At 38.8% G+C, this 21,467-nt stretch overlaps 1 protein-coding gene across 2 annotated transcripts in view; it reads left to right on the top strand.

The window, feature by feature from the left end:
* LOC123873719 (frizzled-10-like) overlaps positions 1-19,043 on the top strand; it is a 36,197-nt gene extending 17,154 nt beyond the window's left edge. For both annotated transcript variants that reach the window (XM_045918727.1, XM_045918726.1), the window contains exon 2: positions 17,492-19,043. In XM_045918727.1, coding sequence (XP_045774683.1) covers positions 17,492-18,859 — 1,368 coding nt within the window. In that variant the 3' untranslated portion in view covers positions 18,860-19,043. The remainder of the gene's footprint in view (positions 1-17,491) is intronic.
* Positions 19,044-21,467: the final 2,424 nt, after the last annotated feature.

Genomic DNA, 21,467 nt, shown 5'->3' on the forward strand with positions numbered 1-21,467 from the left:
ACTGCGGCAAAGCCAAAAGGAGGGGTTATGATTTTAGCAGTCTAGGTATGTATGTATATATGTTTGTTTGTATCCAAAGTCTGTGTGATCCACCCTAGTGCCTAAACTACTAGGCCGATTTTGATGAATGAGGTGTCAATTGATTCGTCGTATAGGTCCGGGTGGCATAGGCTATGTTTTATACGAAAAAAAATTACCTAACGGATGTTACATCCGGAATCGTGCCGGAACGCTAAATCACTTGGTGGTTTTACGGTAGGGTGGTACGAACGAAACCACGGCCAAAGCCTATTCCAAGCAATAATAATATAGTAGTTTTTCAAATGTATTGTTAAGTTTGTAGACGTTCGTAGTCGTCCTTAGACGATTTTGTTTTTGCATTGTTTTGAGTTGTGAGTGGAGAATTTATTGCTTTTATCAGATCTTGTAGTAATTATTGCGTGGATAGGTAGCCTTAATAACAATTTATTAAACTACTTATTTATTATTTTAATACACTGATATTTTTCAAGTAAAAGAGAAACCGGAAGGATTAGCTTTTATTTTAAATCTATCAAGAACTTGTATTATTTTATTCTGTGCTTATGACTTTATTATATGTTAGTATATTATAATATTTAGAATTTAGATGAAAGCAGCGATAGGAACATTACCAATCAAAAACAGTTCAACATTTTAAAATGTAATTTACCTACTTACTAATAAATAAAAGTGACTGGCCTAATCTAAAATCCATTAAAATAACTTTTAACGGTAGAAGAAATAAATGATTCAAGTCCATGAGTCCATTACGCGTATTCCCAGAGGCCCAATCAGTCCCGCGGGCCATAAATCCGAGATTAAACAACTCGAATAAACTCGAAATTGACTAATTGCTACCATCCTTATAGGTACCTTCAGTCTTCACTAATCGACATTAGATAACTTAGAGATTAGGGTGTGGCTGCATCGAATTGTAAATCCATCCATTCGATGTGGCTATTATCACATTACAGAATAGTGCGTAGGCGAAAGCAATTAGCAATTATCATGAAAAATGACTTAACGGTTAATCATTAATATTTTTTGAAGCGAAAATTTCTGTAGGTGCATTGGGCGATTGGCGGATGATGGGTAAAAACTTTAAGAGGGGTCTCTCCGTCACTCGCTCCATACAAACGTAGTTCGTCTCTCATTGGAATACTAACCAATCATACTCAGTGATATTTTGTAGTAACGTTCCGGGAACTAATATCTATGCCTGTGGTTTTCCAGATTTCCGTTAAAATATTGGGTTTCAAAGTTACGCGGTCTTAAAAATTCACTTAGGTACAAATCTTTGAGCCCCTGTAATTTTAAAACTATGTACATATTTTTTAGAAAAATCTAAAACACAACTGCTTTATCATGCAAAATGTCAAAAAAAATACGGGGTTTTCGTAATTTTAAAATTTTCATTTTTGTCGACAGTCTCCACTAATTTTAATATTTTATAATATCTTAGCCGTTCATACCTTTAAGGCTCCCTAAAATTACTTTAAGTTAAAAAAGGTTTAACCGAATGTTCGTAAAAAGTTTTAATGCGACTCTACATTTTAATATGCCGAAAGAAAGATGGCTGTACATTTACAATGTAGCCAGTTCGAGGAATGCAGTTCAATTATTACGGGCAGTGGGTTCGAACCCGTGCACGGCGCATCCGACACGCTCCGATGAATGGGCTGGCCGTTACCGGGGATACGCCGGGGAGTAGGGAGTTGGCTTCACTAGAGCAACAATGTCTCCACGTTATACTCCATCTGACTGCTGTACGTACAAGTAGGCCAGTCATGCTCTTGACCAACTGAACGGTTGCGAAAAAACTGCATCAGTCATTGCTACCCCCTTTGTTGTTATTGCCTTTATCTACCTGTTATTTTAGCTGTGATAACGCATTTTAGCCAATAGCGACAAAGTTACAGTCAATCACAGGTAATTGCGTTCGTCTCACTGCATTTTACCATAATCGATCTTCTGCAGGCTGAAGTTTGATAGCTACAATTTGATAATCACAATGTCTGACACCATCCACCCTCCCACTATTGCTTCATATTATATGCCGTGCCATTTTTCTGAGGTTTTCCTTTGACTGTCAATAATAACTCTATTTTTATCGTATTATACAACTCTTATGGTCATTATGATGATGGTTTTTTAAAAATCCTGTATTCTCGGATAAAAAAGGATTACCTACCACTTCTCAAATCTTTAGCTATATCTATTTAAAAATCACGACAAACCCTTGCTCCGCTGCGGCATGATTGAAGGATCCACCAACAAACAAACACAGTTTTGCTTCATAATACTGTTAGACATGTTGATTCTAAGCTTTGCAATCATTAAAATATTATGCGCTTTTAGAAGCAAGAGATTTGCTGCTCTATGGTCGTATATCTCAATGTCGGGGATAATGCGATACAAATGCATCGGGAGTTTCAACCTGCGGCCCTTTGTCATCGGAATATCATTTTTACAAAAGCTTTTGTATTACTTTACTTTTGTTGTACTTTATATTATAAGATGTAATTACGTGGTAGGTAGTAAGAGCGGCATAAAGCCTTACATTTTGTGGTAGGTTGGTTCATCATCATCATCATGATGAACAACCCATCGCTGAGTACGAGTCTCCTCTCAGAATGAGATGGATTAGGCCCTAGTCCGTCACGCTGGCGTCCAGTGCGAATGGCAGACTTCACACACTTTCTAGAACTTTATAGATAACTCTCAGACATGCAGGTATCCTCATGATGTTTTCCTTCACTCATAAAGCAAGTGATACTTTACATAGCTCCGTGAATTTAGATTTGCGTGCCCGGAATATAACCTTCAACAGGTGTTCTGTGCCTTCAACCCACTACGTTATTGAGTGACTCCCGGAACGACTTACATACGGATTAGCTAATAGGTCGTATCTCTTTCCCACATGAAGACAACGCTACAAACAAGATAAAGTTGAAAACTAAACACACATACATACATACCTACACACACATACATACATGTATAGACTGCTAAAGTCATAACCCTTCCTTTTGGCTTTTCAGCAGTCGGGTAAGAAAGCTAAACAATCTGAATAAAAAGTAAAAAAAGTTGATCTAAAAGTAATAGAAACTCATTAGAACCGAAAGCGAGTCGATGCGTTCGCCGCCGATCTTATCTCCATATTTAAACTCTCTGTTCAGTTGTTACTTGTTCACAATAACCGGCACTCTCTAGATGTTATCATGGCTACTTTCGTTTTTAACTATGTACCTACATTAAATTTCTACGTTTGCCGTCGAATCTTCTCTTTCTCTTTACCTTACCTAAGAACATATAATATACAACAATATATATAGCACCTATTACTAAATAGGTAACTGGTAAGTACTTAGTAGGTATCCACTTATTTATTTATATAATTAATTTAAAAAAATCGCTTCATACGTCGCGTGGTCCAGTTTCTTTACGTGCGTTTTTCAGTTGCTTCAATGCAATAGTACCTATAGCTTTAGAAAGTGTGTTATTCTTTTCACAATATGGGCGCTTCTAAAATCTATGACAATATGCTTTTTGTAAATAATATGTTTCTATAACATACTTTTTCAAAGTTAGCAGCAGCCATAAATTGTATCGTTTGCCGTTTTTAGGTTGGCTTTTTCTCATGTGCGTTTACGCTTATAATTTTATTATACTAGAGGATACCCGCGGCTTCACCCGTGGATGTCGATTTTTTTAAAATCCCGTTGATTTTCCGGGATAAAAAGTAGCCTATGTTCTTCCCCGGGACGTATCCCATGTCTGCACCAAATTTAATTAAAATTGGTTCAGCGGTTGGGCCGTGAAAACGTAGCAGACAGACAGACAGACACACTTTTGCATTTATAATATTAGTATGGAAGTATGGATTCGTGAGGAAATCTACATCCCTGAAAGTTCTCCATAATATTTTGAAAGGTGTGCGGAGATTACCGATGCGCCGATGCGAATATAGGTTAATATTCTGAGAGGAGACTGTTCACTATGTGAGTATGCGATTGGTTGTGAATAATGATAATAAAATAATCATAAATTAATTATCCTACCTACCATTCTGAAATAAACAGAACATCTTGTGTGTCGAAACATGTCTCACGTCCACTATTATTTATTCAGCGTGATCACGTGTGTGCTATTTGAGCTATTTGGTCGTGAATGTCGTGTATTTCTGTTTGCCAAACAGTTTAAAAGCCGTCAAACGTCCAAGGCTCAAACGGTTTGCTTTGGCGCAATGTTGACGAAACTAATATTCCCCACACCAAATAAATCGTGGACAATTTTCAATGACACACTAAATGGGCTGTGAAAAATCATTTTGTTTGCGAGAATTCTTGGTAAGTTATTGTACACCGAAAGGTAATAGAACGTAGAGTATTTGATCTGTAAACTCCGACTTCTAATCGGAAGGTCGTGGGTTCGATCCCGGGCACGCACCGCTAACTTTGCGGAGTTATGTGATATCACTTGCTTTAACTACTGGCCGATGACCTTAAGAAGGTGCTGGGAAGCTGGTTGATGAGGAAGGCGGAGGACTGTGTTTGGTAGCGCGCTCTTAAAAAGGCCTATGTCCAGCTGTGGACATATACAGGATGATGGATTGGATTGGATTGGACTTTCTTTAACCGTGAAAGAAAACATTGTAAGGAAACCTGCATGCCTGAGAGTTTGCGATAGTATTTTTAACAGTGTGTAAAGCCTGCTAATCCGCACTTGGCCAGCGTAGTGGACAATGGCCTAAACCATAAAAAATAAATAAAACTATTCCTCTGAAATCATGAACTAGAATGCGTTTCATGTAGTTTTATGTCGTCGAAATACTTCATAGAGGCAATATATTATGTAGGATTTTTCTAGTATATTTGAACACAGCATATTTTGGGCTTGGAAAAATAACTAGTCTGTTTGTTGTCTAATAGAGCGAGGTATTCCTGAAATGCGGGCACTCGCGGTTGTCCCATATATGCTTATCAGCTGATAACAGCTGGCGCCGCGCCGCACGCCTGTTAAGCCTTCCATTAGCATCATGTTTACATTATTTAGAAGTACCTTAGTAGAAACGCCGTTGAAAAACGCGTTAATGGCTGAAGGTGTAACCACTACCTAACGCGTTAATTTTACAACGGCATTCACATTGCCGTTTGGCGTTAGACGATTTTAACCCAAATTCAATTGGCATTAGACGTTTGCCGTTCAAGTGTGGTCACTCAGTTTAACGCGTTGATTATTGGCGGAATTGTCGCGATAATTATGACGTTGTTGGGCAGAACGCTATCATACTTACGTTTCTGATTTTTGTAGAATTTAGCACTCGATAAATGGGTTGAATAAATGTATTATAGTAGGTATAATGTATTAAACCCTAAGGAAATAAAGAAAATTCCGGATAAAACCAGATGCTTTCGCTAGTTTCGGAATCGACAGACAGGTAGGTACCTACTGATACGAGGTGCTGAAATGCGTATTTCACGTGAGCTTTTATTATGTGTTAGGTCTGAAACTCTGAACATAACGTTGGCGGTAGTTTAGCGCCTAGATATTTCATGATAAGAAATAAATAAACTTTCATTCAGCTCATAAACAGGGAGCCAGCGCGTGGCAGACCTTCGTCATTTTATAAATGCGAAAAGTTTCTTTGCAAAAGTTCCTAACACAGGGAGGACCGATCAGCGACTATGAAGTTTGGGAGATAACAGGTAATAAAGGTTTAAAAATCAAAGTATAAAGTCAATTTTTTTTATATTAACTTTGACGTTAGATTTCTTACACCTTTATTACCTGTTATCTCGCAAAGCCGCCATAATCCAAACTTCATAGTCGCTGATAGTTTCTCCCTGTGTTGGGGTAAATACGCAGATAAACTTTCAGCTTTTATAAAATAACGAAAGCCTGGCACGCGCTGGCTCTTAGTCCATCCGTAGACGTCAAATGATGTGTTTATTTCTGCTACTAGACTACACTTCGCTCCAAAAATAAGTTATTTATTTATATAGGTAGGAAAATAATAGGTAAAATTAATGTAACAGTGCTTTTTGGGATAGATACTAGAGGTTGAAGATATTATTATTCAAGACATTCAAATTTCAAAGAACATGCAAGCCGTCTTCTCTCCATAAAGGCAAAACTCATTGCCTACCCTGTCTCTGACGTCCGGCTCGTGGGTAAGGATTTTTGTTATTTTCTTTTCAGTAGAGGCAAAATAAAAAACCGGTCAAGTGCGAGTTCAAGACTCGCACACGAAGGGTTCCGTATCATCGTACAAGAAATGTCAAACCAGTAGGTTAGATACAGTAATTTAACTACAAGTTAATAACGGATAGCGCCATCTTGATGTCATTTAGTTAACTAATGATTTGGTTGTGGACATTATCGTTTTAGGGTTCCGTAGCTCAATAACAAAATAGGAACCCTCGTAGGATCACTTCGTTGTCTTCAGCCTGTCTATATGTCTGCTGACTGCTGTCTGTCTGTGTGTAAGTATAATAAATTGAAATCATCTAAGCCGTCTGAACCAATCGGTACGTAAGAGTGATTCCATTGAAAAATAAAAGATCTATTATGTTAAATTAAAACGAGTCAGATTGAGAGAATAATGAACCCAGTTTCCCTCATCTAAGCATTTAGGGCTCCCGCGCACTATCGGCCGAAATTACAACGTTGTTATGTAACTTATCTACAGATTACAGATAGGTATTGTTTTTAGTGTTTCGCACCTGAACCTAGTCGGCCTAGGTTCCCTCTGAAGCCTATAGAGTAGTCACTTTCATTTATTTAATTAGCAGGAAGCTATGATAATTCACATGTCTGGTTGGAAAGGTTTTTTTCGCTTTCCTGGCTGACCAATAAAATTGGTCTATACCGGAAAGTTTTCTATATAACTTTTTATTGATATGTTTTTTTACTTAACTCAAAGTTAACTTAGTCACTTTGAGCACACCTCCCCTACTTAATTGATCACGATTTGAGAGAAGGAAATGTCACCAATGTAATTTAGTAACCCCCAGGCTAATTTAGTAGCCACTCAGGCTAATTTAGTAACCACACAGGCTTATTTAGTAACCACTCAGGCTAATTTAGTAACCACACAGGCTAATTTAGCAACCACACAGGCTAATTTCTGTAACCAAGAGTACGCTAATGACCACGAGTGGACAGTCGCCGAAAAGTCCACGAGATTCCTTATAAAAATTTGTAAAGGCACCGCATTCGGCCAGCCGTGGCTAATTCATAATCCAGTGAAGCTCGAGACCGATCTCAACAGAATCACAACCAAATTACTTTTACGACCTCCGTATACTTTAAACACTTGACAATACAGTTCAAATTCGCTTAACCAAACTCCTTTTCAAGTTTGCATAAGATTCCACGGTTGGATACTATGCAATTACTCAATTCAATCATAGGGTTTTAGACTTTATCTCGTGCAGATACAGTTCAATTTGCTTCATCGGTTTTGTTGATCAGATTGGACACAGCTGAGATGAGGATGAGATTGCGGTCATTGATGTAATGCGTGTTAATTCTTAATAATAGAGAGATGTGGAATGGCTACACCTAGGCTTGCTGTTCTGGAGATCCGGTATATTGTCAGGCTTCAGGCTTCACTATTCTATACATTCCTTAGAAATGCCAATATTCTACAAAAAAACCGATTTTCTCAATAGGGGTGTCACCCTACTGCAGTTTTCTGCAATTTCCATTTCATTTTTTGCTGCAACGTACAAATCCTGAACGAATTTCACCGTGCCGTTGAAAGACTAGACCAAGTAGGTACTTAGTGCAGGAGATATTATAGTGCACAAACACAGATGTAGAATGCAGTATGCACTCTCTATTCCTTCACTCTCATAGTCCGATGTTATATTATTAGACGCGTTCTACGTGCTGCGATTTAAAAGCAACCTTAAAAGTGCACTACCTTAAAATTTGATGATAATTGATAGGTTACATGAGTATATGACCAAAATAATAATATAGAGACACTAGCTTTTGCCGGCGACTTCGTCCGTGCGATTTACATTCTACACGTGTTATCTGCCTTTTGTCGTAGCAGCACTCGATGATTCGATAATTAAGTAAGAATGTACCTAACTATCCATCAGTGAATGAATTTTCTTTTTTAAATCGGTTCAATTCCGGAGTTCCGAAATTAGTTTTACCCCCTACTGAACGAACTTTTACCTCTTTATAATGTACTTACCTACAATGTAGGTAGGTTACTGCCACGTTTAGTTTTAGTAAGTACATATAATAAATCTAAAATTGAAATAAATAGCTTTCCCATTTAATAACGACGTCAATACAAACTTCTAAATTAGTTTCGCTAGTTTACAAATTACAAGATGAAAGGAAATGGAGCTAGATAAAAACTTCAATTACTGATATGAAGGCGAGCGCACTAAATTTCAATCAACTCGAATCGACATAACTAAAGATCTGGTCAGACAAGATGCGTGGAGGTAGCGACATGGCACGGCTTATTTTTCGCTTGATAACAAAGCGACATGTCACGAATATGTCGACCATAGCATAGCCAATCTCAACGGATCGTGCACAAGTATTTACACAATACGCATACACAGATGCATTCTTTATTTCCTCATAGTTCGATGGAACGTTGACGACAATAAATGACACGACCAAAGACATATACCTAAGGTGCAACAACTTAACGGTGCAACTTTACAACCCTGAACAGTTACCAAGAAATCCTTGACAGAAAAACTTATTAATAACTTTTTTTACTCGGTTGTGGCCCGTGTTTACAATTTTTAACCGAATAAACACTAGGACAATGAAGCAGTGTCAAAAAGAACGAGGCAGCAGCGTGACTTTTGCGCGCTCCGCAGTGTAAACCACGTTCCAAAATTCCTTGTTTACACGTAGTTTATTGACACTTTAGTAGCCTCGATGAACACGCTATCGTCACTCGTTGTGTTTGACCAATGCTTTAATTCTAATGACTCAGATCGACAACCCTAATTACAGCTAGACATCAAAGAACCACCGCGTAAACAATTCACCGGCCTCGACGCCAACCATTTTGATATAAAAACCGGTACCGACCGCGAATACAGCGCGGATAATTTACTTGTAAACTTCTAACGACTGCTTAGTATTGCCATATTTTGCCAAGCTTCGCAAGCGACAACATGCTTTATTTGTTATTGCTAGTTCTGGCTGAACTGCTCTGGCTCCGTTTAGATGAATTTTTCGAAGATCCTTTCTGAGAGTGACCTGCGTTTTAAAGAGAATACAGCAACATGCAAAAATTTTAGACCTTGCAATTTAAGCTAAGATTACAATAGTACCTAGCATACTTCTAGTATACTTCTGAATAAATTCGCTGCATCGTGAAAATTAATTAGTCAAGTGCTTAATCTAGGTTGCTCTCCCCGATGTGTAAACGCATTTCCCAACGTTTTAAAAAAGGTTAGTAGCAAAAATAAATACATATACCTAAATAATATGTGAGCGTGACGGCGTGACCGTTCTTTTGTGTTGCAAACTCGTTTACGGATTACTTATTAAATAATAGACTTATACACAATATTATATGTAGTTTTTCAGGATATTTCATATGATTTATTTCCACAGATCTAACTTAAATAAATTAACTGCCTATTATTCAAATTACGACTTGAAATTAATTAATTCTATAGGTAATTAAATGAAGAATAATATTCAGGATTTATATTTAACACTCGATTATCATGATGGTTATTAAATATTAAATAGGTTGCTAGTGCTACTTACTACAGAAATACTATTTCACGTAAACCTAAGAAAAAAAACACTTTTTTGTTGTCTTTTCGTGGTTAGGCTGGGTTAGTCTATATTTTTATCTTCGGTAGTCTTAGCTAGTAACGTCCATAACTCTCCCGCTGTTTAAAGAAGGGTTAGAATTTATAACATAAACTGTCTATAGGTACTTCTTTGTGTTATACTAGAATTTGTTTATAGTAGTGCTACGATTAATCAGTGTAACTACTAATACTTGTATAAAGATTTGACTGTTTCATTTTGTTTATGGGGATTCGTGAATGACGTGAGCTACTTCGGATATGGTTTCCCATGCCATGATTTATGTAAACAATGATGTAATCTACTTTTTGTACGGCGCTCTTAGCAGTTACGCAGAAAACGATGACAAATAAATATCCTGTTCGCTGTAACTACCTGCCTATAACTATAAGCTAAATACCACTTAATAATCTTCAAGGAAGAGTAAAGCCATCTTCAAGGCAAGCGCGCTCCAATATAGAACTCAGCATTGCTTTTTATCAAGCATGGTCAAGTACAAACTTATCTCAATGATCAAACCTGTTTTTTACCCCTAACTCCCAAAACCCTCATATTCCTTCTTGTTTTTTTCAAATGTTTCATGATTTTGGCAGTTTCATAGCAGTGCACAAGTCCTGCTTAAAGATATTTTATGAAAAAAAAAAATCCAACTTTTTGCTACTGGAAATCGGAAAAAATACATAGTTAGTTTTTAGACTTTTTAACCGACTTCAAAAAAGGAGGAGGTTCTGAATTCGTCGGAATCTTTTTTGTGGCCTGAAATCGAACGTAGTTAGGTACCTACCTCGCATCGCTGCACAAGTGAGGCATTACTCGTTAGTAATTAATTATAGCAAGTTGTATATTAAGTATAATATAATATTACGTGTATGAATATGACATACACTTTCATTCTCATTTCCTTATCTAAGACATGCATGTAGACAAAACGTAGCAGATATGATTACATGATCAATTACAAACCTTGTTGTAGGTAATGAAATGATATAACAGTGAAAGTGGACACCTGCCGAGGATTTAGTGGAACAGCGAGTGGAATTTATGTAATCAACGTAATTTTACTATAGAAAATAATTGGAACAAAGGTAGTAGTAGATTTCATAAGAAAAGAACAGTAGGTAGGTACACCTCTACCTACCTTAACTTAAAATGTGTCGAAACACGTTATAATATTAAATTACTAGCCGATGCCCGCGACTTCGCCCGCGTGGATTTAGGTTTGAAATCCCGTGAGAACTCTTTGATTTTCCGGGATAAAAAGTAGCCTATGTGCTAATCCAGGATATTATCTATCTCCATTTCAAATTTCAGCCAAATCCGTCAAGTAGTTTTTGCGTGAAGGAGTAACAAACATACACACACACACACACAAACAAACTTTCGCCTTTATAATATTAGTGTGATACAGGGTGTAGTGTAAGGAAAATGCTAACAAAAACTTTGTAATATCTATTAATAATAATTTACAAGAGGCAAAAGTTAACTTGGAGTTTGTATACTTAGGTAATTTCGAGAAGTAACAATCCGATTTTGAAAATTCCTCTCGATTTCAGTTTCGATTTGCAGTCGCGTCTGTAATATGTGCAAATTAAAATGTTGTGTATATAGTATAGCCAGTTACATTATCCTTTAGAGGCATAAAGATACCGTTATTAATATAGTGGTTAAAATTGTTTAATTTTTTTTTCCTCTCTCGTCTGGCTTTACAAAGATTAGCCAAGTCAAGTTTGTAGTTATTTGTAACAAGTTAGTTAAACTATACAAGTATGGACCCCGTCTGTGCCGGCGCTCACCGACATACGCACGGCACCCCCTTAGAGCGCTTTCCAGTCAGTTTTAACAAAAAAAAAACACTCCAAAAAGGCAGAGCATGCCCGCCAGTTAACACCAACACAGACGAAGTCCATTGTTTAAATTATATCACGCGGACGAAATTGCGGGTACAGACTACAGGTTAGTACATAAATATTATCAACCACTGGCACTTATTATTTATAGTTTAATAGCTGTAAAGGAAGTCTCAGATAAGTGCGACTTGTGAGCACTGTGCACTGGTGTGAAGCGACGCGTAACTTCAAAGGGCTGATAGGACGATCAAAGCCGACTGAGCACTTCGGAAATAGACATGTGAATTAAAGCCTGCAACACACACAATGCGCGTCGCTGAGGGGTACAACGCGGCTCCTCCAAGCTGTAAACTTGTACCTAAAGGAAGTTTTAGATACGTGCAACTTGTGAGCACTGGTGTGAAGCGACGCGTAACTTCAAAAGGCTGATAGGACGATGAAAGCCGACCGAGCACTTCGGAAATAGACATGTGAAATAAAGCCTGCAACACAGAGAATGCTTAACACAAGGTATGAGGGTGTTAACACCATTGACAGGTACAAAAGCTATACTATGCAAAGATATATAAATGAATAGCATTCTTGTTAAAACTGCGGCCTAAAATTGATTGAACGCCTTTCTTTCTGTCACGTGAACTCTTATCTCTTATGCCTCTCTCTCTCTGATAACTAAACCCTCAGATTACGTAAAGTAGTGAGCCCGGCCCGATACTACGAAATGCTAATAACATAAAGATGTGTAAAGCGCACTGTAGAGTGACGTGCTTACAGTTCCCTCTATGACAAATCGTACACACATACTCGTGCGTTCAGTGTGACGTCCTGTCGTGCAGGTTTTTGTTTGTTGCTTTAGCGATAGGACGATAAAAGCCCGCCGCCTGAGGACTTCGTAAATAATTTAATTGACGTGTGAAGTTAAGGTTAGGTAACTGTATTGAAGCAAAACTAGATTTTCTTTAGATTATCCGGATAGTGTGATAAGCTCTAGTAAGTTTAGTATTTTTCCAGTTAACTTTAATTATGTGTAAGTCTGAAAGAAAGGAGAAAACTTTAAAATGGGCAACACTTTCTTTTAAAAAGATCACCATGTTTTCCCGCGCTTTATTTTGTACTTTAATGAATACTTTAGTGAGTAGCTACCTACCTAAGTATACTGCAGTTATGCAGTATTTAAATTTAATTACCTAATTAAAGTCTTCCCAATCAATAAACCTTGTTTTTTATCATGTAGGTAGTCGTTATGCATCTGAATTCTGAAATATGTGTGCATAATGTTCTCTCTTCTCAGACTAAAGTAACGTTCACGGATCAGCGAAACATTATGTTCCACAAGAAAAAGTGGCATAACCCTCTTTAATGTTTCTACGGCTCATTGCAACAGAAAGTTGTCTGTTTATTTTGAAAAGCTCAGCTGTTTGAGACATCAAAGCCACTCGTTTGTCGGCGTCGGACGGAGTACTCGGCTATTTTCGGTTGCCACCGGTAATTAATTTTTTGTCGTCCCCCGGCCTTTGTTAAAAGTTTTAAGCTTGGGCCGTGAGTGGCAAGACATAAATTAACTTTGTTTATTAATGTCGTATGGAGTTCTAAAACTCCTGTATGCTGATTTTGCTCGGTTAGAAGTCCAAAGTATTTATTTAGAAAAACTTTTTTGCACACACAAACATAAATACGGAAAACATTTAAAGATGCAGAAGAATCTATAACAAGAGGGTGCTAAGGCGGCCTTATTGATAAAGCAATCTCTTACAGGCAACCTAGTTTGGTGAACGAATTAAATGACCAGAGCGAGGGATGATGCACAAAGTAACTAAACTTGCTCGACAAAACTACTGTTTTATTCATGTTCCATATTCATGTTCAAATGTAAGGCGCAAATTCAGGTTTAAATACGCAGAATCAGTTGTAATGTGTAACTATCGATCTTATTAGCTTGCCTTGGACACACTGGCCTTCATTGCGATTTGGGAGCGTTCGAAGACGTCTTAGATATTTATTAATCTTTCTAAGTGCCTCACTCAAAATCTCTAATGTCACATCAAAATCAAGATTTTAGCGAAATAAAAATGAGACCAAAACTGGTTCCAACTTTCAAGTGGCTACCAGTTACGTCAATTCATTTCAAACTTCACAAAGCACGGCTCGCGGCATTGGCAGGGGCTTCCAAAAAAATCGGCCAAGTGCGAGTTGGACTCGCACACAAAGGGTTCCGTGTCACAAATGGTACGAGAAATAACACATTTTTATAGCGGCTATAATGAAATTTTTATTATTTGTTTTCATAGCGGCAAGAAATATACACTCTGGGAAAAGTTCATCTCTTTAAAAGACTATCTATTCCGGTTTACAAGATACAACCGTCTGACAGACAGAGAGACGGACGGACGGAGGCTTAGCAATAGGGTCCCGTTGGCACTTTCGGGTGCGGAACTCTAAAAAACTCGCGACTGCCTCGAACAAAGGCAAGGACGAAGTTGTTGTGTTTTTGCGAGGCCGACGAAACTAATGTGCGGTTGAAGAACCTTTTCGAGGGAAAGGACTCGTTTTAGATTTGCACGGGTAATTATGAGTAAACTGGCTTCCAAGTTCCAATCCATGACTGCGATTGCAAAAAGTACTTAGATAATATCTATCTGAGCGTCCAAGGCTGTTATAGGTTTTGTATCAGACAATCCCGTGTATTATGAATGAACTAGCCGATGCCCACGACTTCGCCCGCGTCGATTTAGGTTTTTCGAAATCCCGTGGGAACTCTTTGATTTTCCGGGAAAAAAGTAGCCTATGTGCTAATCCGCGATATTATCTATCTCCATTCCAAAAAGCTAAATCCGCCTAGTAGTTTTTGCGTGAAGGAGTAACAAACATACAAACACACACACACACACACATAAAGACAAATTTTCGCCTTTACAATATTATAGTGTGAAGATCACACTTCACTGGGACGAATCAAGACTTTTGTCATGCAGATATGTATCATCTCAATAGATGGTAGGTTAGGTATTTGTCAGTCACAATCATTGGCGAAACTGACACCTTTATCATCTGGCGAAGGAAGTGCGTTAGTCTTAGCACGTGTTTTTTAACCCCAGACCCAAAAAGAGGGGTGTTATAAGTTTGACGTGTGTATCTGTGTACCTGTCTGTGGCATCGTAGCTCCTAAACGGATGAACCGATTTTAATTTAGTTTTTTTTTTGTTTCAAAGGTGGCTTGATCGAGAGTGTTCTTAGCTATATCGAAGAAAATCGGTTCAGCTGTTTGAAAGTTATCAGCTCTTTTCTAGTTTTCCTCAGTATCAAAAATTGCGGTAGATACCTTATTGCGGTCGGTAAACTAAGAATCTCTCCTAAGTTAAGTGATGCAGTGCCTTGAGAGTTGAGACCATGTTACAACGATTTATTTACCAATCGATACCGATGTATCTATACCAGTTATAATCACGATAGCTAATATATGCATAAATCTAAAATCAAGTTTTTCAGTGGCCTAATTTTGAAAAATCTTGTTCCCTGTAAACTTAACAATACGAGTCATACATAGATGATAATTTATTACTTTATCCTAATATTGTTCTGGTAGGAGTTTTAGTCGCCAAACAAGCGGAAAATTAGACTCTTATTTTTGGCGACTAAACCGGTTTTAGACGATCATTTCTAGATGGAACTCGCTAACTTTGAATTTGGATGCTGTAGGGAAGCTGTAGGTATATCTAATAGTCAAGAAATGCTCTATAAATCCTTTAATAGTTTCTATACCGGTGTTATTTGTGATAAGCTTTTATATTATTATTGTGTAAGACACTTTTTAACTTGCAGACTCGTATAATTGTCAAAAGATATCACTATTAATTACCATTCTACGTTTTTTGAAACCTTTGTAATTTATAGCTCTAAAAAACCACTTTAAGTACAAACTACATTAAAATGGCTATATTCTGTCAAACCTGCCTTTATTAAAGGTTCCAGATAAGGAATGGGTAAACAGCTTTATCCGGGCACAATTCTTCTATAGATTTGTTGTACGGTAGGTTGACTGCGAACTAAAGCATGCTTACATTTTTTTAGTTTTTTTTTCTACCAAAAAGCCTCGTTTGAGCCAACAATTGTGTACAAAGTACCTACTACAAACACGCGTGTTTGCCTTCCAAAAAGGTTTAGTATGTCGGCACCACTTCAAAATATTTTCGTGAAGGGGAGCATTTCAACGTAGTTTTATTTATTCTGAGATCTCAACTCTACAATTATTTTTTATTTCCGTTTAAAAAGTACTTTTGCTGAAAGCATTGTAAAAATGTTAACAATACTTTTAGCCTTTATTCGTGCCAGTTTATAATAATACTTATACCATATAGTACCTGGTAACTAACTCTAATTTATACATATAATAAAATTGTAGAAAAGTGGTGTCTGTACAATGGAAATATATAAAAAAAAGTAGCAGGGGTTGTTATTATATCGATGCCGAACCCGAAATTGTAATTAATTTTTTTTTGTCTGTTTGTCTGTTTGTCTGTGTTTGTGCACGATAATATCAGAAACGGCTTATTCGATTTAGATACGGTTTTCACTAATATATTGTAGTAAGCTTCACTTAACATTTAGTGTTTATTTCATGTCAATCGGTTCATAAATAAAAAAGTTATGTCAATTTATAGAATCACGGCGAACATTTTTATCGTAGGTACAGAGTACGTACCTACTGCACGCCTCGCGCCTGAGCGTCCGTGGCTATATAAAGCGCGTTGATTCCACGCGAACGAAGTCGCGGGCACAGCAGCTAGTGTAACGAATAATTTTTGTTGAGTAAAATTAGGTCATTTTGAAAATAATCGATTTTATAATATTTCCAGGAGAATACAATAGGTCCAACCTATATTTTCATATACTTATTATAACAGTTTTCCCCTAAATTTTTATATTTTAAACCTACCCCTTTCTATAAAGAATTTTGTCAAACTTTAACAATTTAAGTTTTATCGCAAAATAGGCTTTTCTTTGACGACAAAGATGATGAGGTCTTAGGGTCTAAGTTGGACTGTGCTTGCTTAGAAGATTTGACTTGAATCAACTTATTCGTATTATTTCGTTGATAGATATTGATAAAATCATAGTCAAACTTTGCCTTAACCAACATTTGCTTATTGCGCACTCGTTTTAAATGTCTTTGGATCACATAAAAAAGGGGTACCTATTGTGATACACATATCCGTTTTACTATTACAATATGAACATGAACTTTAATCTGCTTACATAAAGACTACGTAGAATTGAATAGTTCAAAGCTCTTTAGCGGTGTTTGTTTACTCTAGGAAACTAATCCATTGAGCTATCGGATTCCCGGTACTCGGTTGCATTATTTATTTGCTACGATAAACATTTGATATTTGAGCGTAAAGTAAACTGAAACTATGGAATAGATTTTATTATAAAACGGATTACGGAACATCTACTCATCCAGTGTATTTTCCTTTGTACTGTAACTATCTTTAAATTATTATAGATGCTAGATAACTAGGTTTTCGTAGAAGCTATAAGATTTCTTGGCCGACTTCCTTATGTCAAACATCTGACGCCCGGACCTTGTTTTATGAGGAGCTTATTCGTAGCGTGGTCCAGACAAATGTAGTTTGAACATAATATCTAGAACATATCTACTCTACATACATTGAGTTTGATTGGTTTAATATTCCAATGAGAACCAAACCACTAACACTGGATAGCGCGGTAGGCGCCTCTAACGCATTGTTATTCGAGTGAAATCTTTTGATTGCAATTCAATACTAACGTGATGTTTTCTCTTGTTACAGATGAGTGCGTTCGCGGGTATCCTCACAAGCGAATGCTCGGTGCACGCTCGCTTCCTGCTGTGCTCGGCCTTCGCTCCGCTGTGCTCCGAGCAGGTGTCGGGCTCCGTCAGCGCCTGCAGAGCGCTCTGCGAGAAGGTCGTCGACGACTGCAAGAAAGAGATCAAAGAACTGCCCAGCACCATCAAGCTCGACTGCTCTGCATTCCCTCTCCGTCCAGACAGAAGACTGTGCATGCGACCACCCAACGCGATCGAAGATCCTGAGCCTCACCCGCTTCCCCCCTGGCCCTTTCAGGAACAGGAGCTGAGAGAATCCGGGTGTCCCCCGGCCCACACCAGGGCACCGACCGGAGAGTGCTGGCCCGCTTGCGGCCAACACGCGCGATACGCCCAAACGAACAAAAGAACAGTCGAAATCTGGATGATTACGCTCGCCTGGTTCTCTTTACTATCCACCTTATTCGCACTAATAACCTTCTGTGCTGAACCTTCGAGATACCGATATCCGGAAAGACCGGTGGTATGGATGGCTGCGTGCCATGCTATAGTCGCCCTGGCGCATGTCACACGAGGCTGGCTGGGAGCGAAGACGGTTTCTTGCGCGGGCAGCACTCTAGCCGTAGACGGATTAGCGACACCGGCTTGCGTCGCGTTCTTCTCCCTCACCTATTACTTCACGTTAGCCGCTGATGCGTGGTTTGCTAACGCGTGTGTAGCCTGGTATCTGACGGCGGCGAGCGAGTGGTCCACTGAAGCTTTGGAGCGGGCGGCGGCGTATCTCCATGCTGTGGCTTGGGGCTGGGCCGGCGCGTGGACTGCAGCAGCTTTAGCGCTTCGACGAGTGACTGCTGACGAGCTGGCTGGAACTTGTGGTATATCGGATGCAGCGGCTGCGGCGCTGATCGGTGTCCCGAGAGGTGCTCTCCTCATCACTTCAGTCTCGTTAGCTATCGGCGCGTGTCCTGGTATAATGAGAGTGCGGCGTGCGCTGGATTCGAGAGGAGCGAAGAGGGTCGGGCGATTAGCTGCTCGAGCGGCCGCGGGGGGTTTGCTCTACTTGTTTTTAGCGGCGTTAGCGACTGGCGCTCGTGTGATTGAAGCTAGGAATAGAGAAGCGCAGACGAACCTAGCGTTGCTGGCTGCTTTGGAAGCGGGGAACATTGAGGTAACAGCGGGGTCGCGGGGTGTGTCCATGTGTTTGTGGTTGTCCTGTGGTATCGCCGCAGGAGCGTGGGCGTGGTCGAAGAAGTCCGCCATAGTGTGGCGCAAGGCCCTCTGTCCGCCGCGCAAGGCTCCCTGCTGTGCCCCTCCCTTGCTCAGAGCTCATCACCCCTACTACAAGAGACCTCTGCACGTATCTAGAGTATGATGAAAGTGTCCTTATGAACTGTGTATCTGAGTTTTGTGTACTACGTCTCAAAGACTAATGAGTTAACATTAAGTGCCTGAATATTATGCCTTCTGTGAAGGCGCTCTCGTATCTAGTATGTAGTTGTAAATTTGTAAATATTGTACATTTAAATTTTAATAATTATACTGTTGAATTTTATATAAAAAAACGTTTTTATTTTAAACTCCTGCTCCTTACATTTCCGTAATACCTATTTATAATGTAGGTATAAAGTACTTTGAGTTATGTATAATAATTACATATATAGCCATAGTAAAAGGAGAAACTGTCTGGCTGATATATTATAAATACTACGCTGGGTCAAGAAAATAATATGTGAACCAATTTTTAAACATCTGCAAAGCGCCTTCTATTATTATCAGAGCAATAGCGTATTATGGTAACATCACTTAGTAGAAGTGAAGGTTTTACTTCCAATACCTACTACCTACCTTATCACTACCCCACTTCAACTGCTGAGTGAGAAAGGGAAGTTGGACCACGCCATGGTCACTCTAATTTGTTGGTCGAAGTGGGATAGCTATAAAAATGAGCGCCTTATCAAATATGATAGCAATTACGTAAATTCTGACTGTCGTCCGACCTCATACTCTTTACTCGGCACTGGCAATCGAAGTGGGATAGTGATAAGTAGCACACGATTGGTCGAGACGGCAAACGCGGTGGGGACACCCCGCATACCCGCACTAACCCGATGCTCGTCCTCCGATTGCCATCTCAACCTGTCGCGTACTATAGGTATCGAAAGTAAAGCCTCTACCTGATTATAATAAATTATTGTCCCTTGAAATCCAATAGTTTCAAGTTTCAATGTAATACTTGTTACAAGACACTTCTCTGAAAATCCTTTTTTATCGTCTATGTGAAAGAAAATCTTAAAGAGTTAGATTTCTGTGTATTTAATTATATAATTACTAGATTAGATTATAGCAAAATGGTCACTTTATTTGATGTGTCTGAATTATACAATTGCTATAATATTAAGCGAAGGCGCATTGCAAAATGCGCTCTGTACCAAATTTCGTTAGAATCTGTTAAACTGTTGGGCTGTGAAAAGGTAGCAGACAGACAGACAGACAGACACACTCCCTGGCGCAGTGGTAAGAGCTGTCGTCTTATTAAGTGGGAGCCGAAAAGTCCCGGGTTCGATTCCCGGCAAGCATTTAGAATTTTATAATTGCTGTTCTGGTCTGGTGGGAGGCTTTGGCCGTGGCTAGTAACACCTGCAAAGCCGTGCCACCAAGCGATTTAGCGTTCCAGTACTATGCCATGTAGAAACCAAAGGGGTATTTGATAAAAGCTGCCATACCCCTTCCAGGTTAGCCCGCTTCTATCTTAGACTGCATCTTATCACCAGGTGAGATCGCAGTCAAGGGCTATAACTTGTATCTGAATAAAATAAACAGACAGACAGACAACAAAGTGATCCTATAAGGGTTTCATTTTTCCTTTTGAAGTACGGAACCCTAAAAAAGTCAAGAAAGTGCCCCGGGAAAACGCCAAGAGCAAGTACTGAACGGGCGCCCTCCCGTGATTCGGTCAATATAACCGAGAGGTTGGTGGGAGGTGGAGGGTTGTCCCTGGTTCATGAGGTACTTACAGCCCGCGGACAGACAGACCGACGGATTCATTATCATGTTGTCTATTTGTTTTCACAGCTGGATTCAAAATGGCCTATCAACTCGTGACAAAAATATTGGTTTTCCCGGTGATTAGTAGGTAAATGCTTATTTTAATTACTGATTAGGTTAATAACTTTATCAAAAGATTATATCATTTACTACGAATATGAATACAATGAGTACAATATACTTACGTACGTATTGATTATATTGGATATATTAGACTTTTGCCCTCAACTTAGTCTAGTTACGAGTAACTTAGTTTCCAGAATGTAAGTTATCTAATGTGCAAAATTTTGTCGAGATTTTACTGGAGTTTGAGTAGGTTATACAAATTTAGACTTTTTATTAAAAAAAACTGGCCAAGTGCGAATCAGACTCGCGCACTGAGGGTTCCGTACTCGAGTATTTTTTCCAACATATTGCACGATAAATCGAAAACTATTAAAAATAAAAATAAATAAAAATCTGTTTTACAATGTATAGGTAAAGCCCATTCATATGATACCCCACTTGGTACAGTTATCTTACTTTTAAAATTAAAACTCATTTTTTTTTAGTGTAATCACAAATTTGGGGTTTTCAGATTTATTCCTGTACTTGTGCTATGAGACCTACCTGCCAAATTTCATGATTCTAGGTCAACGGGAAGTACCCTATAGGTTTCTTGACAGACACGATGGACAGACGGACAGACAGACAGACAGACAGACAACAAAGTGATCCTATAAGGGTTTCGTTTTCGTTTTTGAGGTACGGAATCCTAAAAACAGCACGATGACGAAAGCGGAGTTACAGAGAACCGTGTGACATGGCACGCTCTCGAAAAAGCAGAGACCAAGAAAAGCCAATGAATTAGCCCGCAGTGGTCTATGACCTGCACGCACCCACAGCTGGCCTTATCGAGACCACACTGCCAAACATGGCGGTCTACTTGCTTCATC

This window comes from Maniola jurtina, chromosome 17, assembly GCF_905333055.1.
Source record: "Maniola jurtina chromosome 17, ilManJurt1.1, whole genome shotgun sequence".
In the NCBI taxonomy this organism is placed as follows: domain Eukaryota; kingdom Metazoa; phylum Arthropoda; class Insecta; order Lepidoptera; family Nymphalidae; genus Maniola; species Maniola jurtina.